Source organism: Nomia melanderi, chromosome 8 (assembly GCF_051020985.1).
Source record: "Nomia melanderi isolate GNS246 chromosome 8, iyNomMela1, whole genome shotgun sequence".
Lineage (NCBI taxonomy): Eukaryota > Metazoa > Arthropoda > Insecta > Hymenoptera > Halictidae > Nomia > Nomia melanderi.
This window is the reverse complement of record NC_135006.1, coordinates 13,611,699-13,631,541: the sequence shown is the minus strand read 5'-3', so window position 1 is coordinate 13,631,541 and position 19,843 is coordinate 13,611,699. Positions and strand designations below refer to the sequence as shown.

General features: G+C 52.2%; 1 protein-coding gene across 5 annotated transcripts in view; it reads right to left on the bottom strand.

Moving 5' to 3' along the window:
* The window catches only part of hth (Meis homeobox homothorax), a 482,965-nt gene that overhangs the window by 206,631 nt on the left and 256,491 nt on the right, over nucleotides 1–19,843 (bottom strand). For 4 of the 5 annotated variants that reach the window (XM_076370371.1, XM_076370372.1, XM_076370374.1 and 1 more), the window contains one exon: nucleotides 17,432–17,539. The exons of the other annotated variant lie outside the window; for it this stretch is intronic. In XM_076370371.1, the coding sequence (XP_076226486.1) occupies nucleotides 17,432–17,539 (108 nt within the window). The remainder of the gene's footprint in view (nucleotides 1–17,431; nucleotides 17,540–19,843) is intronic. 5 annotated transcript variants of the gene reach the window in all.

Here is a 19,843-nt window from a genome sequence, read left to right as displayed (position 1 = left end):
TTACAGAAATTGAAATTGAAGAAAAAGTTCTTTATTAGAGATTCTATCGCGTCTCGACGGGGAGAAAAACCTCAATCAAGTTCCCCGGAGTTTTTACGGAGCGGCGGGTTTTGCGTACGGAGCTTTAGAAAATCGTCGATAGTACGAATGCATAAAATCCGCAGTTTATCGGTAACATTGTGTTAGACCACGTCGCCGATGGAAAACTGAATTTAATAAACATAAATATTATTCGGTTCGGTAAAAAATACTTTATCGGCAGCTATTCTCTTTCAGCGTCCGCGTCGGAGATATATATTCCATCTAGGGACGGATAAGATTCTGAGAAATTAAATTGAAGTCCTGTCGTTCCTTTAATCCGTAATCTATTACCAGAATAAAATTATGCGCGGCTGCGTCGTAAAGCCTCGGGGATAGTTGCCGACGAAAATAGGATGCGACTATGGAAGGGAACAATTATAAGAGCGATCCGTTCTATTTCGACTACGATAACAGAGGCGAAACATAAGAAATTATAAGGACGGACGAAATGGTACTCGGTAACGAATGGCCGTTCACTTTCATCGCCGGCGTCCATTAGAAGACAAGGGCCGGCCATTACAACGGGTCCGGAATTGTTCGCCGGTGAATCTTCGCGAGGCGGAGGCCACTTTGAAGGGCCGCGGCGCGCAGAGAGGATAGACATAACGGCGTATAGAGAGCCGCGGGATGCAAATGAAACAGCGAGGAAAGAAGGGAACGAAATTTGGTACCGGTTCCCTATCGTCGTGCCGGTTTCCATCGTCCTCGTTTTTGTCGCAGCTGTTGCTGTTTTGTCTGCGACAGGGCTGTCTTTCTCTCTCTTTCTCTCTCTCTCTTTCTGTCTCTCCCTCGCGCGCGGTCCGCTGCGTTTTTGCCGCTATTTTCGTGCCGTTAAAAATGCATCCATCGGGACGCGTCAACGCGCCCATTCGCCGCCGCGTCGTCGACCTTTCCCGAGGAGTGACGATCTCATTGTCAACGAGGAATTCCGCCGCGCTCGTACTACCTGGCTACCATCATTCCGCTCCACTTTCTTCTCTTTTCGACCATTTTAATCGATACCCCGCGCCGTTAGCGTTCAACCTCGAACGTTCGGAACAACTTAATCGCGTCTCACGACGTTCGAACCTCCCGCCCGTTTCGATCAGGCTCGATCCCGGCGACGACTTATGGATTTATGATTCGCAGAATCATTCCCTCCGTTTCTTTCACTTTTCAATTGCCCGATGGACACGCGATAAATTTTTTACGTCCGACCGGGAACGCGAGGGGCTGCGATCATCTTCGATCGCCCGTCTCGCGGTCTTCCCTCGACCGGCGTTCCTTGATCTCGCGCGGGGAAAAAAAGACGAGAGACAAAACGAGGATCGACTATTCGTGAAAACGTAAAAAAAAAACAAAAAAAAAACGGGGGAACCGAGTGCAAAACGAAACGTTCGATCGAATTGAGACGAGCAAGAAGAAAAGGAGGCCGAGGAGGGAGAGAAAGAAGAGACGAGAGGAAGATACGTAGCCTGGGGGTTAGACGTACATAAGATGGAGTCTGGTTTGATGGAATGCTGCCTCCATCCCGACCGCGCGCAGCCCTCCCCTAACTTCTTTACGCCCCTTCCTCCTCCGATGCTCAGCACCTCTCTCCCACCAAGCCGATCGCGCGGAACGCGTGTATGCGAGCGGCCGTGTGCTAAGACGGCTCCTCGCGCTTTCGAACCCGGCGCGCCGCTCTCGAACGATCTGGTATCCACCTAAGGCAGCCAATGAGACGTGCCGCCATATTTGGCGCTCGTATATGGGCCCCTTCTATGCGGCGAACGTTCCGCGTCCGCTTCAAATGGAGATAATAATCGCGCCGCGGCTGATTAGACGCTCGTCGCGGATTCCAGCTTAGCTTTCGAATCGCGGTGTTCGCCGGGTCCTTATACGATCCGGCGGCCGACTGTCGGCCAGCGTTTCCGCCTGCTCGTATTAGGGCATGACGTGGCGAGGACGGGCCCGCATCATCGCCGGCCAGCCGAATGACTACCTGCTTCAACCCTCTCTTGTTGCTCGAGCCGATCGCAGTCACCTACCGCTCGACGATTCGTCTGTCTTAAACGTGACCACGGTCACCCGTCGAAATTCCGAATAAATTCCTCGTTAATTCGTTTGCTCTCTCGTAACGGCGAAACCCGCCTCGAACGTCTCGTTATTCCGGCGTATGGCCGTCCGCAATTTGTCGCATATGAATTTCAAATCAGTCGAGTCGCTTTCATTCTGGACAGAATTCTTCAGACACGACTACAATGTCGTTTGTTTCAATAGTATTGATCGAAAGCTAAGATTCTTCATCGCCAACGATTTTAACGAAGACATTAGACAATTAGAGTTGAGCGATTAGAATTGAGGAAACATCTTTTCTTACGCGTACCATTATAGGTAACAGTAGGTTCTAATGGGCTCAACTGGTAACCGTTTACTCCCAGCGACCTCGACACTTTCCGATTGCCAACGCGCACCTAATCGGTTACGGATAATACTTATATTGTGTTTCACGGTGAACGAGCGTCGACACGGGTTTCGAGTTCCCTGGGACACCGAGAGACACGTAATACGGGTTAGAAGGACCATCGAAGTAGGTTGAGCGGGGTGATAGCAGCACGTGGACAGACGATCGTACGACCTCGTAAATCAATGCGGTTCTCGGATTGCGGCCGCGTTAGCGCCGGTTTTACGGCGCGCTTCGTCGCCGGTATAGATTAAGTAGAGCCCGGCGACCTTCGATTGCCGCGACCCCGCCGTTGCCCGCGGTTGTTAAGAATTAATGGACCTCGCCACGTAATCGGAACCGCGGTCTCGCGGCGACGGCCCGTCCAGGACGTTGATCCTCGGCGTGTCGACGCACCGTACGGGAAAGGTTACGTAAAAGTTATTTCGGAGCCGCGACCCCTGTCCCGGCGAGTGATTAATGAAGACCACGAATTTATACGCGCATCCCGATTTCGCGCGGGGGCAAGGTCATCCTCCGCGCCGACGTTCCGCGGGACGAGCGGACGGTTCACGAGGAGAGGATCGATCGTCGCGCACCACGTCCGTATGAATATTCAGGCGTGTCGAAAAATTACTTTCGTACACGAGATGATCGAGCATGAGCGCGCGCAGCATGGTCGGAGGGAAATTTGCATCGAGTTTCAGCGCGGCAATTTGTACCAGGCGCGAATAACCGCGCGGAGAATGCGAAAAGAGCGACGGCTGCGGCGACGCACGACGACTCCGTCGGTCGTCCGCGCGTATGTAAATGCGCGGAGGCACCTGCAGTGATAAATTGATTATCCCCCGCGCCCCGCCGCCCTTCGCCGGGGGAAGGGCCGCGTAAAACGCGATCCCTCGATCGGTCGGAGAACCTGGATCACATTATAATAAATACATAATATCGGTACTTTACATGTTGCACGGCCGAAGAGAGGCTCGAGGACCGCGGTAAGTGGTGGCCCCGAGCGAGGTCTCTGCAATTTTGAAAATTTTTCTACGCCGCCTACGTTCCCGCGGAGATAAATAACACGGGGGTGCCGCAGATGGTAGCGTACTTCCATTACCACGCCCACGATTTTCTGGATTCCCCCCCCGATGCGTTCGCCGCGATAAGCAGTGTTCTGCTCGCTTTGCGGTCGCTGGTCTTGGACCTCGTTGCGGCTACCATGCGGCTCGCGGACTATCAAAATTGACCTACTGTTCTATTTTTCTAAGTAATTTCGATTGCAGGTACAGTGAACTATTTCTGTCCTTTAATGTTCTGTCTAGGATTGAAGGGTAGCATTCGTTGAATATTGTGCAAATAAAAGATAAACTGCTTGACAAGGACTAAAAGATTATAAAGTTTCAATCATATTGCTCTCCCAAATTTGAAAATTGAAAAAAATCTTCCAAGCCCACTCTGAAAACTAACGGGGATAAAATAGGACCACTAAACGGGCACTATTGTATTTCGTCGACGCGTTTCGTTTTGATCGCGCGTTGTTTCGGAGACACCGAATCGTGGTTCCCATTTGGAAGAAGGATCTCGATGGATCGTCACTCGGGAACGTGTCGTAGGGACGGAGAGAGTCACGGGGCTGCAGAGGGAAGAATCGCATTGTTTCGCTCGCCGCGGCAATACGTTGTCGGGGGCCTCTCCACTCGAGCGTTCTCATTCGCCCTTCTACTCCGTCTGGTCTCATCGTCCAGCTCCGCTACTCCACGTCGGCTCTCGTCGAGTGCTTGGACTTCTCAACCACCCTCGAATCGACCCTCGGAACACCGCCGGAAACCCCACCGGCCGTGCACGCACCCTCGAAACGCCGACAATTAGTTTCCCATTGACCTATACCGCGGACCCCTTCACGATACCGCTCGCAGAAGAATTAAACCAAAACAACAAACAAACAGAAGACCGATTACTCGAAGGGGAACGGTGTTTGGGCGAACGGCGGCGAGGAAGCGTGAGAGGCTGCGCGTTTCGTTACCACGCGTCCGAATAATACTCGTACAGGATTCTTCTAAAAGTGGCGTGCAAATAGAGCTCGTTAAGAATACTCGAACGTTCGGTACACGATTTTTTTCTAATTAACATCCTCCGACAGCGTACGGTATTTTATAATCCGAAGAAAAGAATTCCAAAAATGATCAATCTCGGTTCCGTAAGGGTTCACGGAATTGCTAATTCTATTTACGAGTTCGATGCGGTCACATTTTGTGCACATTATGCGTTCGATTCGCACGTAACACGGTTTTATGGCAGCGATTCGGTACGTTAAACCTGGAAAGACTGTGTCTGGAGACTAAGTAACCTATCCACGTGCGCGATCATTTTACCGATATACGTTTGAGGAGAAGAATAAATAATTTTCTTGTGAATATACCGGATAAGAGGAGCGACGCATTTTTCACGGTTTCGTGCCCAATAAACTCCAAGTGTTTCCTTTACTCTTTCCCGGTTAAAAAAAAGTTATCAGGAATCTTACTGCGCGCCCGCGGAAAGGTATGAATTCCTGGTGGATATGATCTCCGTGGCATTAGCACCGTTTCTGTACCGGTGGATTCCAGCGAGCTGATTTAATGGATTGTTTAAATGCGAGCGTTTTATCACCGAGATTGCCGGTTAATAAAAGGATCAAGAGCGTCGCGTTGAACGAGGACAGCAAATTACACCCTTAAATTCTTCAAGACCCGACACCTTGCTCCAACAAGGCACAACCTCATTACCGAATCTTCGGCGAGATCGGGCGGGGAGCCGACCTGGAACAGAACTGGTCTACCTGCGGCCGTGTATGTAGCGCTGATAGCGGCCGATACTAGGCGGATACGAGGCGAGTGCGCGTGTTGGTCGCGAGAGACACTGTGTGTCACGTCCGGCAGGTAGCGGCGGGCGTGTAGCACACGCGCTGCCCTCGCCAACCCTTCCCATCCCCCTTTTCCCACCCCTGCGTGTTTCAGCTGCACGCCGGTTGTAATTAAACGGCGCTGATGCTGCCGGAATAAAAGTCGAGTGGCTCGGCTAATTAACGACGGCGAGGTGTTGAAATCGAGTCGCAGTATTTCACCTGGGCCCGGTGAACCTTGGTCGCGCGACGAGCGTGTCGCCGTAACCAGCCGCGGTCTCCGCGGCCGAAGGAAAAAAATACACGGCCAGACAAGTCCGTATAGATTCACGGGACACGGGGAACTAATAGGGCGAGGCGAGGAACAAGCTGGCGAGAGATAAGGGAGAGGACCCATCTGGCTGGCCGTAATAATTTTCGTGTCGCTTCTTAATCGTCGATCGACGGTCTCTCAATAAAAAAGAAGAGATTCCGGATCTGGAAGCTGCAATTTGTAACTGACAGAGAGCGCCGGCTTACGGTGTGTCGAGGCGACGAAAGCGAGACCTTATGCTGATTGGTGAACCAACGTGTATAGTTTCTCTCAATCTATCGTTCCAGTATTCTCTGTTGCATTAGTCTTGGGAGCTAAGTTACCTGAGGAACAACGTTCACCCTCCGTAAGGTCGCGCAGAATAAGTTCCCCCTTAGAATCAATGAAAAGACAAAGACGAAGCACAGTTTCTATTCATACCTTTACCGTTGTAAGTTTCGACGAGCCTTCCACGCGACGCGACCCAACGGAGGGGAAGGACCCATTCGAAATGAAAGAGGAAGATCCACCGACAACTCGATTAACTAGAATTGCACTTAATCACCGAGAGATCCAGCCGCTGGAAGCCGGAAACAATGTAGCTGCGGCGAGAGCGAATCCGGGCGAATCGAGTCACCTGTATCGAATTGCAAGTTACGACCGCGGGTACCGTTTCTAATAAGAAATTCGATTTATCGATATGGGCGAGGCCCGAGTGTACGACAGGCGGCGTGGCAGTAAAATAATAATAAAACGGACGGAAAGCGGACAGACGCGCGCAACCGTTACCTCGCGAAGGGAACGACGATCGTCGATTATATTCTTTCGCCGACGAGGGAGTGTCCAGTTTGAGGTACAACGACGACGGGTACCGTCCCCGGGTTTCCGTGACGTGGAAGAAAGGAAAGCGCGGAGCGCGGCCGACACTCTAACGGCCCCACCGGCACAAAGGGAGGAAAAAGGCCGGTGAACAACGGGGATCATTGTACCCGTGAATCGAACGCGACGGATTCCGTGTACGACGGAATGTAACGCCGTAATAACACGGTGAACGTACCCGGTAATATCGGCTGTGGTATATGCGAGGGTCCCGCTGTACGACGATGTAAACGCATCAAGTGCCGCGGTACGTTCTAATAGATATACTCTTCTCCTCTCCCCGCCAGCCTCCTCCCGTGCCCCCGCATTCCCCAAGGCAATGAGCATCGAACATACTTTAGCCGAACGTCGAACAGGACTCGAATGACTATTCGATGCGGTCCGCTGTGCTCCGGCCGCGGCGCGGCGAGTCCGTTGTATACACGCTAAAAGGATCTCGTAGGTGCTCACTCCTTGGAAACGTTGTTGCTGTCCGGCGAGCGCGTTTGAAGAATACGCGACGGAGGAGTCCCTTTCAGGCTCCCCGCAGCTGACTGTCGAGGAACGCCGGAGAACAGAGTAAATATACCTCGCGTACGCTCGCCGGTGAAATTTATCCGAGGGGATTTTTACGGAACCGCGGAGAATAAACTTGATTATTTGTCCCGGCCGTGTACGACCCTTTCCCTCTCGGTCGCTTTCCGTTTCCAGTTAGCCCGAAGAACGCCGAGGCTCCGTCCTTCGGCCACCTCTCGCCGGGCATTGTGCACGCAGAAAGCCCGCGCGCGCATTGTGCCCGGACACAATAATAATTGCGCTAATGATCGCGCTCGAAAAGCGCTTCGTAATCGGCGGGCAGGGACGTTCCAGCCGGCCCCGGTCATCCTTTAAAGCGGGCCCGCGGGAACGGTGGAAGTTTCGGTGTCGTGTACCGGCGTCCCTCGAAAAGTGCAAGTTGCAATCGGTAACAAACGACCCCCGTCGTCGGCGGGTGTTAAAGTATTCATAAACCGTGCGGATTATATCGGGGGAAACGAGAAAGCGGAGGAAAAGGCGGGAGGACGGAAAGGAAAACGGAAAAAAGAATCGCGGATGGAAAAACTCGTTCCGCGGGACTCGACGATCAATTTCGGATCGACAGGGAGAACAATTAGAGACGAATTACCGAAAAAAATGAATCAATCCAGACGCGGCCGAAAATGAAGAGGAGGGGGTAATGAAAGAACGGCCGGGATGAAAGAGACGCGGGGGGGGATCGGAGCCGGGGCGACCTCCGTTGAACCCGTGAGGCTCGTAACACAGGCCGGACCACGTACACGTTAAAGGGATAACGTGGACACGCGTGTGAGAACGGGAACGTACATTCCTAGGACGCGCGCGTTAACGTACATAGGAAAGCGGGTAGGATACGCCACGCGGGGGCACTCTCTTCATTTCCAGGCTGTCACGAGCAGAAGAAGATTCGGCCTGCGTTTGACAGCCCCAGGGTCTGGGTTGGGTGGCGGTGTGCTGCCGCTGCCGCCGCCGCTGCCGCCGCCGCCGCCGCTGCCGGGGTTGGGAGAACTTCGTGCAGGGGCACGTTCGAGGTGGTGGATGTGGATGTGGAGGTTCCAGGCAGAGAAAGAGAAAGGGGAGGAAGGATAGAGGGAAGACGGGACAGAGACAGGCACAGTGGAAAGGGGATCAGTAGGAAGGGGTGGAAGAGAGAAAGAGAGGAAGTTGGCGTGTACCCATGTGCCGGTACCGCCGATTGTACCGTGCTGTACCGTGCTACATCGAGAAACCACCCCTGCCGCTCGTCCTCTATTCCATATAGCCCCCGACCAACCCTCCTCTAGCACACTTTCAAGCTATATTCGTCTCTTCCATAATTTTTTTTTGTCTCTCCGCTTCTCCGCGTATATTTCCCCGGCGTTCTTCCCTTCCATCCTCTATTCTCTTCTTTGTCCATCGCCTCCGATAACCAAGGCGGCCGTGGATCTCTACCGCTTCGTAAATTCAGCGTTTTAATTATTCCGCCGTGTTTTCTTTGTTCCCCGGCAGCGCGAAAGACGGGACGCCGAAGTGGCCAGCCAGGGATAAATGCTGAACGATCGCGACGGGGATTCCGGGACTGCGTTGTTCGGTTCGTCAACGAGGCGACCATGCTGCACGCCAGATGCGAATCTCCCGTGTATTCCTACTTCGGCTTGTAGTTTCGTGTTATGCAACCGTGCATCTCGTTACGGCGACCTTAATATCTCCGACGCGTGTAAGCGTTTCTGCTTCGAAGGTGTTCTCCTAGCTCGAGATCAAGATTTCCTTGTGGAAAGATTTTTCCGTGTAACGTGATCAACGATCGCGCGATAACGTCTGTCGCGTCTTCATTTAATTAGAAGTTTCATGCGCGTCTCTTGCACACGCTGCTACCGTCTGCGCTACGATTATTATACTGTGATATACTACCTAAATTACTGTTCCTAGACGCAGTCGAAAGCGACGCGGATGGGGGTTACGTAACCGTTATTATTCTGTTCACGGAGAAAATTATTTCCAAGGAAAAAGATCGCGAGGACAGAAGTGCGTGTCGCGCGGAGTAGCAAGGTAACCAAGCAATTCGGCGCACCTGGCGCGGAACGGTGTTACGATCGCCATGACGAACTACCGTCGCGCGGATTTTCATATTTCGGGAAATATCGCCGCGCGGGAGGCAATAGTTTCGTCGCGTTCCTCGGTGCCTGGCGGAATGGGGACAGGACGGAGACAGCCGATAGAGGAAGAGCCTGAAATTCGGAGAGGCCGCGGGTACTAGGATGTCGCGCAGTAGGTAGGTACACACGTACCAGCGGAGAGAAGAAGAGAGACGAGGGGACGGAGGAACGCAGATGCAACGACGTCTGCTGTTTAATATCGGAGCCGCACATGGGCACGCTCCGAGACACATTTCAGTAATATTGCAGCCGGGCCAGCTACCGGCGCGAAGAGCGTAGTCGCGCGACTCCCAGTCACACACGCTTTACATATCTCTCGGCGCATTAATATATTCAACACATATGAATATTACAGAGAGGAACGGAAGAAACAAGGTAGATACCGAAAGGAAGGACAGAGGAACGGTGGAAACGGCGAGGAGAGAGAAAGAGAGAGAGAGAGAGAGAGAAACAGAGAAAGAGAGAAAGTGAGATCGCGCTCTCGCGAGCTAAACCATTGTGCCTATCTTCGACTTCATGAAATCTGCAGTCTCTCCTTCTCTTTCGTTCCTCCAACGGCTATCACTGTTATGTATGGCTCCACCTCTCGCTCCTCTCTCGCTCCCCCCGCTATCTCTCATTGTTCCGCGACAGAGCTTTGTGCTTTGTGCCTCCCGCAACTCCGGAACTATTTCCGTGCCTTTGAGTAAGGAACTAATGAATACAGACCGTGGATAGCGGCGGCGGCGGTGGCGGCACGCCTGTGTAGTATATCCCGCGACGTGTATCACGTTTATCGGCCTGTCGCCTTCCTTCTTCGTCTCCTTGCTTCCTTTCCCGCCCGTTCTTTTCCCTCCCTTTTAACTCGCCGTATCGTCACGTGACACCTCGATTGTTCTCGACGTCCTCCATTTCCGCTGCTTCCTATCAGCTCGTCTCGCGCCGCGTTTAATCCCTTCGTTCCGCATCCGTTCTCGATGATCTTCGTGGAAATAATTCGCGCAATGACGGAATTTTGGTGTATGTCGAACGCGGTTGGAAATGATTGTTCTTCGCACCGTCGAGCGGATAAGAATTTTCTTCGTTTCTCCTTTACACGGTCGGGACTCGCGTTTCTACCTGTACCTTCGACAATGCATCACAGCCGAGGTCGTGCACTTTCGTCGAGAGTTTTTCGAACGTGGCGTTTTCTGCCTCCATGGGAACCAATTACTCTCCCACCCCCTCTCGCGAGAATGGCCGCCCCTCTGGGCGATGGTCGTCGGTATGCGACCCGACTGAGTTCCTGTTGCCGAGTGACTGCGTGCACGCGTTAACACGGTCTCGTGCGTGAGTGCACGCGTCGCCGCGACGCTCGCGATCGACACAGCGCATCGAGTCGACGTTCTCTGGGATACTTCGGGTATAATTACTTAAATCATCCGTCGGGAATACTCGGAGCGTCCGCGATCGGAGTTACTCCGGTGAGCGATACTTCGATCCACTATTAAATCCAGGAAAAAAGGAATTTCAATCTTGCCGTGGAACGAAAGATTTCAAATGAAAGCATAAAGACGGTAAAGGAATATCCAGCGCAGTCCGAGGCGCTCTTTCTTTTTATGCGATTGAATTTCTATGAAACGCATTTTACGGCCACCGAGAATGTACTCGATGTTAAATATCAATTAAATAGTTTCCGCGAAACGGCTCGGGTTAGCCAAAAGTCTTCATTTTGTTGCAGTCCGCGTTAAGATTTACGAATGAACGTTACAGATAATCCAATGTATAATTCTCCGTAATATAATCCTCGTGGCCCGATCGTGCAATAGATTCGTAGTTTCCATATAGAACTACATAAAATTCGAGCCGAATGAACGAAATCCAATTAACGGAAGTCCATTAACAAATGACTTCTTCAGAAATTGTATAAAACTACTCTGGAACTTGTTGCGAGACGAACAAAGTCAGACTTATCCTGAGTAAGGTAACCAGCACAGTGGACGAGTATTAGTTCAGTAAGATCACACTTGCCTCGAAGGATTAAAATATAAAATACTTGAAAACACAAGGAAGTCGTTACACCATTCGCCAACGAACCAAAGAATCGTTGCAATGTCTTCACAGAGCACGGATCGCAGAAAATAATGGAAGAGTTGACAAAATGGATTTTCAGAATCTCGTGCTCGATATTAGAATTTCGTCGGTTATTCAGCCATCGAAATAATCGGAAACGTGGAACGTGCGCACGCGAAACGTGTGTCCGGTTCCTCCGCGAAAGGTGGCTGGCTAGGAAACGAGAGGTAGGCGAGACAGGGGGAGAGAAAGAAAGGGACGCATGGGAGCGCGGCCGAAGGCGAGGAAGAAAGAGAGAGAGAGAGAGAGAGAGAGAGTCGAGCCCACGGTGATGGATCGTCCAATCAGTGCCGCGAGATGGAGCACGAGAGAAACGGAAAGGGAACGAAAGAGGGAGAGAATCTTCTCCACCTATGGCATGGTGCGGCGCACGGTCGTGGAGAGGAGAGGAGAGAGGTCACGGTCGGGTCGGTCTCCTGCTAATCGAAGAACACGAGGTGGCCCTGTACCGGCCACGCCGGAGAGGACTTCGCCTCCTTTCGTTTCTTCTTCTTCCCATGGACACCCGGCCTTCCACCGCAAGATTCGATACCCAAACGATGCTCTTCCGGAACGTCGAAGAGTTTTCGACACGAGAAAGAAAAAGAAAAAGGAAAAAAAAAAGCATCGAAAGAATCGTTTCGGTCCCTCCTACGTAGGCGAAGAATAATTACCGCGCCAGAGTGTTTTCGAGTTTGCAATTAAAACGATGGAAGTCCCCCTTTTAAGGGCAGCCAATTACCTCCGGGGATCGATCGCGGAACGAGACAGCGTTTCACGGGATTTTCCTCGACGAATCGCGATGTACCGGTTAGAACGGGTGGAGAGAGAACTGCGGTCGGGAGGGTTGAACTGAAGGGTCGTGGCCCGTGAGCTTGAACATCGTTCAAACCGCCGTGCACAATGGCGGGCGGGTGGGGGCGAGAGAGCCAGGGGTTTTGCGAGGAGATCCTCTTGGAAGCGAGACGAGTGTTCGCGAACGAAACAAAGAGCCGTCGCAATAACGCGGTTCGGGAAAAATCTTCGGATGGTCGGGCGAGGGAGGATGTGGAGGGGGTAGCTCGATCCCGATAGAAAAATTTCATCCGACCAGTGCGGCGCGAGGTTCAGGTGGCCTCGTTGAAAGCAGCCCCGAAGATCAGCGAACAAAGCCAGAAACCCGATGACGATAAATTTCGTGGCGAGGGACAGCACGAAACAGCGGCGCGTTCTTAGCGTTATTGCTTCGCAGAATTCCGATCTCGATATCCGTGCTCCCCCGACAGGCGTTCTCGAAAACGAAAGAGAAGGAACAAGAGAAAGGGGGGAGGAGAAAGAGCGAGCGAGATTCTGCGCCCGTGTGTGGGTGTGTGTTAAAAAAAGACTAAAAAATGCTTTCCTATTGGACGGAAACGACTACGCCACTGGCCGTGGAGAACACTGAAAGAGGGAAAGAGGGTGGAAGAGAAAGAGAGGGCGGTTAACAATGGCCGCCAACCAAAACATCCGATAAATCTAACCGGGCCTGGACCTCAAGCCCCGAGGGGTTTTAAACTCTCTCACCCCAAAACACCGCCGACGCGGGCGCAACCCTTACATTACGCTACACTCGCCGGAAAAGGGAGCCATGCCGTGTGCCATTGCAGGGCTGTGTGGGGAAAAGGGTGGCGAAGGAGGAGAGGGTTAGCCTAGAGCAGCGGTTCCACCGGCCACCGAGGGGATGGGAGGTGATATGCGACCCACGAAAAACCAAACCGAGAGAATTTCGCCGGCTCCCACTCTCGGCCCTCTTTCGTTCCTCCCTCGTGTCCCTTATACTTCTCTCGACCGGTCGACCCTCCGCGCGCGCACGCACCCCCTCACTCCACCTCCTCGTTCCGCCGGAACCATAACGAGATCTGCCGCGAGTGAGCGGTCAAGTAGCTTTTCGACGAAATTTCAACGAATTTGTCTGGTGACCGCGCGGTAATTTATTTCGTCGCGCCCCGTTCGTTGACACTGAAATTCCACCGCGACAGGGATCAGCGCGAAGGGGAGCACGCGAGGGACGAGGTCGCGGGTTTTCGCAGCCGTCATCAAATTTATTTCGGACCAGTTGGAAAAGTTTAAACGATACTTAAGCCTCGACGACGGCGCTTGACCCAATTCCAGGATCCCCAGACAACGCGATAAACGTCCGTTACGATAAACACGGGGAAAAAGAGAAATGGCAACCCGTCGAAATTTCCTCCCGCCCTCGTTCCTTCTGCTTGCCTCCCCCCACCCCCCGGGAGCGAGTCTATTTTCTCGGCGAGGATCGAGGAACGTCTATCGTCGTCAAGATAAACAGAACGATCGGGACTGACGTCAAGAATCTCGTTCGCGGCGGGGAAAAATGTCTGAACGGCGACGGGGAGGGAGGGAATTAGAACGAGGTCGCGAAACAAGTTCGCCCGTGTTTCGGCGCGTCGATTTCGACGGAATCTTGGATTGGGAAACCTTGGAATCCGTTGGACCCATGGAGTTCTGTTTGATCCTTCGATCGCGAGAGACGCGCAAGTATAATTATATCCTTAAACGTATGTCGCGATACGTCAAGACGAGTTCGACGATCCAATACGTTATAATTTTGAAATAAATTTTTCAGAAATCTACTTCTGCGTCTGATGCCACCGGCGAATGGAATCTTACGTATCCCTAACTGACCTCATTGGAATCGAAGGGTCAACGAGACCAAGGGAGAAATTTCCTTTCAATTTCGAGAGGCTCCGCGAGAAACTGAAAATAACAGGGACGAAGGAGCGGCCGAAACGGGCCGCGCGTAATGGATGACCCAACGAAAATATATAGACGAGCAGCATGCAGACGCGTTAATGTCGTCGCCGACGCGGAAACTCGATTTCTAGGCATCGCGACAGCCGACGTATCGGTAGTTGAGCGTCGCCCGGAATCCCAGGATTCCTCGACGCTCGTACATAATCAGCCGACGCGGCGCGAGCTCTCTTCCATCCAGGACCCAACATCTCCTCGCGCAGAGAGGGTTCAGGCGCGCCGCCGTTTCCGCATAGAGGAACGTCGATAGCTTTTAAACTACATGCGCGGTAAACAGGCGCGCGTGCGTCGCCGTCACGGTTTTTCTAACAACCGTCGACGTTTACCCGGCTCGCCTCGAACCGTGAAAATTCAAAGTGCCGGCACTTTCAGCGACGGTTACCAGGAACCTTCGCCATTAGTTTCGCGCCGACGCCTGTTACCGCCGAGATTCTTTACCGTTCTCGCGAGGCTGGCGCAGAAAAAAAAGGAAAAGTAGAAAGGGCGCGCGGACGTTCACCGATAAACGGAACAATGGGCGGGAAAATTCGAACGAGGCAGAGGAGGGACGCGCATAAATTCCGGATCGGAATCGTCGATCGCGGCGGGTCCTATTAACGAACTGCTAGGAAATAGTCGTTATTAATAACCGGCCGTGTCCAGCAACAAAATTTATCCCGCGCATCCGGCCGATCGTTTAATTCAGTCACCGATATCGGTCCACATTCAAAAACGTCCGCGCGGCCGTGGAGAGGGTAGCGGCGAACGCGGACGCGGACGCGTACGCCGGCGAGGGGGAAAGATTATGAACGCATAAATCAAAAATTAGCATTAACGATTCATTATTAACAGTCGGGCTGCGCGGCCGAGATAAAATTTATCCCCCGTTTCCGTATTCCCGATTAATTAATGCGGCCCCGGGACCTTTTTAAAACCAGCATTAACGCACCGCCGCGGAACCGGCCTGACACTTTAACAAATGGAAACTGTAGGAACGGCCGGGAGCCGGAAAAGGAAATGCAGGAGGCGGGATCGATCCTCAGCTGGATAAACATTAGTCCGTTTAAAGTAAATTTCGAATCGAGAACGCCGGCGGAGTGGGAGACGCGGGCGATTCCTCGAAGGCCGAGCTTGAACAAACGAATTAAATATCTATTTGTTCTTGGGACAAGTGTTGCACGCCCGTCGCCGCGGCCGGGCTTCCTTAGAAAATTACGGCCGCCCGAGGAATGGAAGTTTCCGTTTACGATCTAATTCCGTTTACACGAATACAACGGTCTAAAATCGATTACCATCGCGGAAAGAATAGCGGCAACGAGGAGAAGAGGCAAGAGAAAGGAAACAAAGTGTTCAACGGCCATTATTCCGCGTCCAACGAAGAAACTCGTTTATTACTCACACATATGGAATCCGAACGAAACTCGCCGGACGTTTATTCGCTGCTTCCACCGAGAATTTCATCCCGCTCGTCGGGAAGATAATCGAGGCGAGATAACATTTCCTCTCCCGATGAAGAAGCGAATGCTACCGAGACAACGAAGTCGGCTCGAGCGAAACGATATCGCTACATTAAATTCACTTAAGCCGTACGCCAATAAGTGCCATTAAGAATCGATTGGTCAGCTCGAAACTCGAAAAAAACAAAACAAAGAACGAACGTCATTCAAGCAGGCAGGAGAAAAGTACGTTCACTCACAGTCCCGTTCCGCTCACCCTCATCGCTGCGGGGTGAAGAGACGCGCGCATTTACCTGCGAGTGAGCGTGCCTTGTTTTAAAGAGCGCGCCGAAAACGCATTACTATTATTAAAAGGGAAGCCGCGGGGCGGAGAGAAAAAGCCGAAAAGGAAGTAGAACGTTTCTCGGGAGAGCTGCGCTCCACCTTCCTCTCTCTCTTTGCGGATGCGTGGTCTCGCGGCGGCTCACGGTCCGTGGGCGGAAGGAAGAGGGTCCGTCGGTCGCGGGAGAGGAGAGGGCCGAGGAGGACGTGGCAGCGGGGAGAGGGACAGACAGGTCGGGTCCGAGAGAGAGTAACCCGCGGCTGCCATGGTTACCGTCGCATTCCCGCCTCGCCTCGTTGCCATGGCGACCGCTCCTCTCCTCTCGCTCTTTCACCTTGCTTCGCCCTCCGTTCGTCTCCTTCGTCCTCCCGGGCGCACACGCGCGCGCGTCCCTTTTCCTCCGAGCGTTCCGCCGACTCCCTCTCGCGTGCACACGCTCGTCCCCTTTCTCTCGCTCGCACTCGCGAGGCTAACCGTCCCCCCACCCTCCCGGAGTTTTCTCCTCTAGCGCTTCAACACGGCCCGAGCTCTTCTCCTCTGCCTCTCTGGCATTCGCTCATATTCCCTCCGTTCCTTCGAGCGATGAGGAAGAGGGCGCACGGAGAGCGCGAGAGGAACGCGCGCCACGTACAGGGAGGAAAGAGGGACGGAAGGAAGCGCATGCGCGCGGCGGTACGGCGTCTTCGGCTGCGCGAGAAAGAGAGGGAACGAAGAGAAGAGAAGCGAAGCGAAGCACGGGAACGTCTCTCGGAGAATCGTTCGATTAGTTATCGACTGAAAGTGATTTACGTCCTCTTATCGGCGAGCTCCTTGGCGGCCGCGTAATTTAATTAAGGGAGAAACCGAGGATAGACAGGACGCCGCGGATCGTTTCCGCGATTAGATGATCACCGACGCGCGACCTTGCCGATGCTACGTGCTAACCGCGGAACGAAGAAGGAACCTTCGAAAATTCGAAGCTAGTTTCCGAGGAGGATATCGCCGATATACAACCCTTCCACGCTAGTCCTCCATTTTTCCCTCTTTTTTCAAGTTTGACATCCGCCGCGCGAATAATCGCGGAATAACCTTGCGAGGACGGGATAGGTGGGGCGCGAGTGCGCCGCGATAGACAGGCGGAGGTGTAAGCGGCTTGTTTTATAAGCCCCGATTCTGATTGGCCGTCGCGTCACCCGATATCAATATTTATTCAACGCGACGAATGCCCGAGGCACGATTAAAACTTGTTTATGCCGCGAACGATCGCGCTCCTCCCACCGGGAGCACGCACGTCCGTACCGCGAGAAGTGCGTGCTCGTTCCTTTCCTTTCCTATCCCCGCTCCCCGCTTCGATCGCGCGGGCTACCGCGATCGAGCCCTCGCATCGATTAAACCGCGCGATCGAAGGGGCGCGACAATCGGCGAACTTCGGCCGCGATTAATGCGAGAACTCCGAGCACCGGGACACGGTTAAACAGCCGGGGCGTCCCGTTTAATTAAGGATAACGTACGACTCGGGGCGAAATTTCCGTGGCGGTTCGCCGGCCATATTTCCCGAAGATATTCAATTTGGAAGGGCGGCGAAAGTTCCGAAAGTGTAGCTTTCGGGCGAGAGAGGAAAGTTACTAGTTGAGACTTACCGGGGCTACCGAGGAAGACGGAAGAGTAAAGAACGCCACGACGCGCCTCGCTCGCCGCTCGCTGCGCGTCCGGCGGTGAACTCCATTCCCTACGCGGACACCATTTACCTGAAGCAGAAAAGAAAAAAAATCGGTTCACCACGGTTAATCACGAATCGATCGTACGTACACGTTGCGCAACCCGCGAACGATGGTCATTATTGTTCGGTGGTGATGCGCGGCTGGCCGTGCGGCGAGCGAGTCGAGACGATCGTGTTTGCGTGCGTCAAGTTGCAAACGTGTACTCTTGAAACTTTTCGTTTGCGAAGATTCATGTCATGGTCGAGAATTTTTCATGTTAAGATAGTACAGCAAGTGGTATTTTTTTTTAACTATGGACAATCGGTGGCGTCATGGTTTAAAAATAATGTGTCGCCGCATGCAGATGACCGTTTATCGTCCTGAGTTAATTGAAAATAGCAGTTGACTTATCGTGAACATGCAAATACGATGCGAGGCTAATGTTCACCCCTATACAGTGCAATAAACGGCGCATACATTTCTCCGAAGTGTGTAACAATGGTTGGCGAACACAATAATTCAACAATTTGTAAACAGAATTCATCAAAAACTTAACATGTAAAGTAAAGTGGAACGATCTAATCACATGGATCGGCTGAAGGAGTACTCGTCGGATCGTCGGCTAATGCGGAAGTATAAATTCGTAGGGAAAGGAGGAACCATAAGCTCACCAATAACCCGGATCCGGTCACCGATGGAAAAATGAATGATTCCACGGAAAATTCCGCCGCGGAACAGTTATTACGAGTACGCCGCTGCCCGAAGGAGCGCGCGTGTGTGTGTGTATGCACCGAAAGAATGCAGAAATGGCCGATACAAAGGAAGCAAAGAATTCGTGATCGTTTGCATCACGACTTCGACCGGGAGATCCTATCGCGTGCTGCTCCATATATATCCCGTTACTTCTTTCCTTCTTTTTCGCCGTGCCGGACGACGGCCAGCATGCGATCTCACCCCGCGCGCCGCCGCGCTCGTTCGACCAAGAATAATCGTGCAATTATAATAATTAGATAAACGTGCGAGGAGCTTGTTGCGTTAAGAGCCGGCACTCGTTCAACCGTGTACACCGCCTACCGTATAGAAACCTATCGGCGGATACGGATCCGGAGCGGGCTCGACGATGCTTGGATTATATTTCTCAATTAAACGTGATTAATATTGGCATTGGCAACATTCGCGACTAATTCGGTGAGAGCCGAGAAGGATGATATACAGCGACGGAGGGAGGGTGATTTTAATTTGGCGTTTCTATGTGTACAAGTATTCTCATTTATTAATTGTACACTGTACTTTCTATCGTGACGATAACGATGATCTATTCTAGAATGCTCATTCACCGAAGAATCCTTAAGAAAATAAAATATTTCTCACTGTGTACAAAAATGAAGTGTAGCAAAGTTATCGTATTCCTGTATAGCTTGACGCTGAAACATTCTTTCATCCGTCACCCTATATAAACAACGAATATGGAAATATATCGCTACCAGCGTAACAATCCAACGGCACAAGTACAAATGCATAGAGAGAAGAGGGAGCGAATGGAAGGAAAAAATAAATGAGCTGCGACCCGATTAACGCTGCAGCGACGAGACTGATTTATAAGACCGACAGGCAGTCCCGTGTAGCCGAGGTATTGCAATTTTCCGGATGCGAAAATAGGAAAGGTATCTACTTTATTTCCAGGAAGATCCCGGCTGAATGAGGATACACGGTAAGAAAGGGTGGCACCGGGGGATAAGAGTAAGCCGCGGAGCGAAGTAATTTCACACGAGAGAGTAGGGTCTCGCCGGTCTAGCGGCGGAGGATCCGCCGGAGCTCTATAGCCTTATCTTGGAACTATGGCGACCATCCCCCCGGCGAAAATTATATTCTTGAAAAGCGGAAGATTGCTTCCTCGCTCGGTGGCGACTAGACGCGTCGCCATATTGGCTGTTCGCCGTTGGAACGGCACACGCAGCCAGAAACGTCCAACGTTCCGCGATCTGTGGTCCTTAATTAATTAGAAAATTGGAATTCAACGTCTATGCCGTTGTCAAAGAGGATGCTCGTCGGCAAAGAACGTTGCCGGAACGGAGATTTAATGCAAGGCTAATGGATTTGAAAACGCTGATCACGCTCCGAGGCACGACGCGAAGGGCACGTTTAACTCCACGGTTACGGTTAGTCGCGTTAATTTGTGGTTCCACCAAATGACAGGGCTGGGCCAGCGATTCGAAGGCGATAGTTAGGTACGCGGCTTCGAGGGACAGCTGGAGGCGCATTGAGAATAGATTTCGAGCGGGTGCTCTCAAAACGTCGAATTCTGTTTACGTTTTTTCGAATCTTTTATATGTTATGAAATCATTGAACGTA